This window comes from Macaca fascicularis, chromosome X, assembly GCF_037993035.2.
Source record: "Macaca fascicularis isolate 582-1 chromosome X, T2T-MFA8v1.1".
Lineage (NCBI taxonomy): Eukaryota > Metazoa > Chordata > Mammalia > Primates > Cercopithecidae > Macaca > Macaca fascicularis.
This window is the reverse complement of record NC_088395.1, coordinates 123,983,974-123,987,000: the sequence shown is the minus strand read 5'-3', so window position 1 is coordinate 123,987,000 and position 3,027 is coordinate 123,983,974. Positions and strand designations below refer to the sequence as shown.

Sequence of the window (3,027 nt, the reverse complement as noted above, 5' to 3'; positions counted from 1 at the left end):
CCCACTTCACCTTTATGCCACCCCATCCTCACTTCACCTTTATGCCACTCCACTACTCTTCCCAGCCTCTGGTAACAATCCTTCTACTCTATCTTCATGAGTTCAATTGCTTTAATTTTTAATTCCTGCGGATAAGTGAGAGCATATGATGTTTGTCTTTCTGTGCCTGGCTTACTTCACTTTACACAATGAACTCCAGTTCCATCCATGTTGCTTCAAATGACAGAATCTCATTCCTTTTCATGGCTGAATAGTACTCCATTGTGTATATGTACCACATTTTCTTTTTTTTTTTTTTCTATTTCATCTTTCTCTTTATTCTGACAACATTATGACATTAAATAAAGTCCAAGAGGTATTGGGTTAGTCCTTGTTTGGTCTCTGGTGATTTAGATAAGGCAGAACAGAGCCCCCAGGAATGTATTATCTCAAAAAGCTAGTAGCAGCTGCTGTGCAAAGTTCTAAGGCCCAAGTCAAATCCTGGGCACCTCCACAGATGCATGGTAGGGCATGGGCTCCAGCTCTTGTATAAGAAAGAACAGAAATGAGAACAGCTTTATTTTGTAGCGCCAACGTTTCACTATGCTCACACCTGTAATCCCAGCTGTGAGAAGAGGATCTGGCACTAGAAGGGTCTAGTGGAAGAAAGTGGGAAAGGTGAAGGCTAGAAATCTTTTCCTTTCTGCTACAACCTAAGGACAGAGGCACGTGACTCCAGCAAGAGGTCAAAGAAGGTAGCAGCTACTTGGATCTTGTGTGAGAGACGCCAGACCACTCCAGGGCAGATCAACTGGCTTTGTCAGGGAGTGGAATGCTGGCCATAAGAATGGAGACCAACTGTTCCAATTTCTGTGCAGCTTGTTTGCCAGCCGCTAATACTTCTTCATGGTTGGCCTTCTCCAGGCTTTCATAATCCATGATGACCTTGTTGGTGATGAGTGAGAAGCCGAAGACTCGAAGTCCACAGTGCCGTGCAACGATAACTTCTGGTACTGTACTCATGCCAACAGCATCTGCTCCCAGCTTCTGCAGCAGACGAGATTCTGCCACAGTCTCAAAGCTGGGGCCTGCCAGCATCACATAAGTGCCTTCCTGTAGCTCACGTTGCTCCCCCATTTGTTTCCACATACTGAGAGCCCTCTGCCTCATAGTCCGGTCGTAGGCATCAGACATGGCAGGGAAACGAACTCCAAACCTTTCATCATTGGGCCCTCTGAGAGGGTTCTGACCACTGAAACCAGGTAGGTTGATATGGTCACGGATCAGCATGATATCTCCAACCTCAAACTCGGGGTTCAGCCCTCCTGCTGCATTGGTGACCACCAGGGTGTCCACACCCAGAAGGTGGAAAACCCTCACTGGGAAAGTCACCTTCCAGAGCGAGTACCCTTCATACATATGGAACCTGCCCTGCATTATCACACAGGCTCTGCCATTCAGGAACCCAAACACCAGTCGGCCAACATGACCTGGCACTGTACTTTGGGGAAAGTTGGGGATTTCACTGTAGTCAAAGATCTGGGCCTGAGTTAATTTATCAGTCAGACCTCCTAATCCAGAACCACAGATTATTGCAACTTGAGGTCGGTGCTTAGTGTGAGACAGAAGCCATTCTGCAGTGTTCTTATAATCTTCATATGTGTATCCGTTCTCCATGGTCTCGTAGCAGCCCTCTCGATCTATGTACCACATTTTCTTTATCCATTCATCCGTTGATGGACACTTAGGTTGCTCCCAAATCCTGGCTATTTTAAATAGTGTTGCAATAAACATGGAAGTGCAGATATCTCTTCAATATACTGATTTCCTTACTTTTGAGTACATAACCAACAGTGAGATCTCTGGATCATATATGGTAGCTCCAAAAGGGAGATATAGGCCAAAAGAAAGGGCCTACAGGCTCAGTGCAAGTCCAAAACCCAGCAGGGAAGTCACTAAACCTTAAATCTCCAAAATAATCTCCTTTGACTCCATGTCCCACATCCAGGGCATGCAGGTGGAAGTGGTGGGCTCCTAAAACTTTGGACAGCTTTCCCCTGTTACTTTGCAAGTTATAGCTCCCTCAGCTGCTTTCACTGGCTGGCATTGATTGCCTGCAGCTTTTCCAGGCACATAGTGCAGGCTGTCAATTGAGCTACCATTCTGGGGTCCAAAGGACAGTGGCTCTCTTCTCACAGCTCCACTAAGCAGTGCCTCAGTGGGGACTCTGTGTGGGGGCTTCAACTCCACATTTTTCCTCCATGTTGCCCAAGTAGAGGTTCTTCATGATGGCTCTACCCATGCAGCAGGCTTCTTCCTTGACATCCAGGAGTTTCCATACATGCTCTAAAATCAAGACAGAGGCTCCCAAGCCTCAATGGTTGTACTCTGCACCTGCAGGCTTAGCACCACGTGAAAATTGCCAAGGCTTTTGGTTTGCTCCCTCCGGAGCAGTGGCCCAAGCTGTTTCTGAGGCCTTTTAAGCCATGGCTGAAGCTGGAGGAGCTGGGATTCAGGAAGCAGTGTCTCAATGCTGTTCCGGGCAGTGGAGCCCTGGGCCTGGCCCACTAAATCATTCTTCTCTTCTAGGCCTCAGGGCCTGTAATGAGAGGGGCTGTCCCAGAGGTCTCTGAAATGCCTTTGAGGCCTCCCCATTGTCTTGGTTATTAACATTTGGCTTCTCTTCACTTATGCAAATTTCTGAAGCAGGCTTGAATTGTTCCCCAGAAAAAGGGATTTTCTTTTCTTTCTTTCTTTTTTTTTTATTATACTTTAAGTTCTAGTGTACATGTGCACAACGTGCAGGTTTGTTACATATGTATACATGTGCCATGTTGGTGTGCTGCACCCATTAACTCGTCATTTACATTAGGTATATCTCCTAATGCTATCCCTCCCCCTCCCCCCTCCCCACAATAGGACCCAGTGTGTGATGATCCTCTTCCTGTGTCCAAGTGATCTCATTGTTCAATTCCCACCTATGAGTGAGAACATGCGGTATTTGGTTTTCTGTTCTTGTGATAGTTTGCTGAGAATGATGGTTTCCAG

General features: G+C 46.6%; 1 protein-coding gene across 1 annotated transcript; it reads right to left on the bottom strand.

Moving 5' to 3' along the window:
• Positions 1-279: 279 nt before the first annotated feature.
• LOC102130213 (purine nucleoside phosphorylase) lies at positions 280-1,676 on the bottom strand. The gene has a single exon (XM_045383588.3). The coding sequence runs from the start codon at positions 1,654-1,656 to the stop codon at positions 787-789; it is 870 nt and encodes a 289-aa protein (XP_045239523.2). The 5' UTR covers positions 1,657-1,676; the 3' UTR covers positions 280-786.
• Between the last annotated feature and the right edge of the window lie 1,351 nt (positions 1,677-3,027).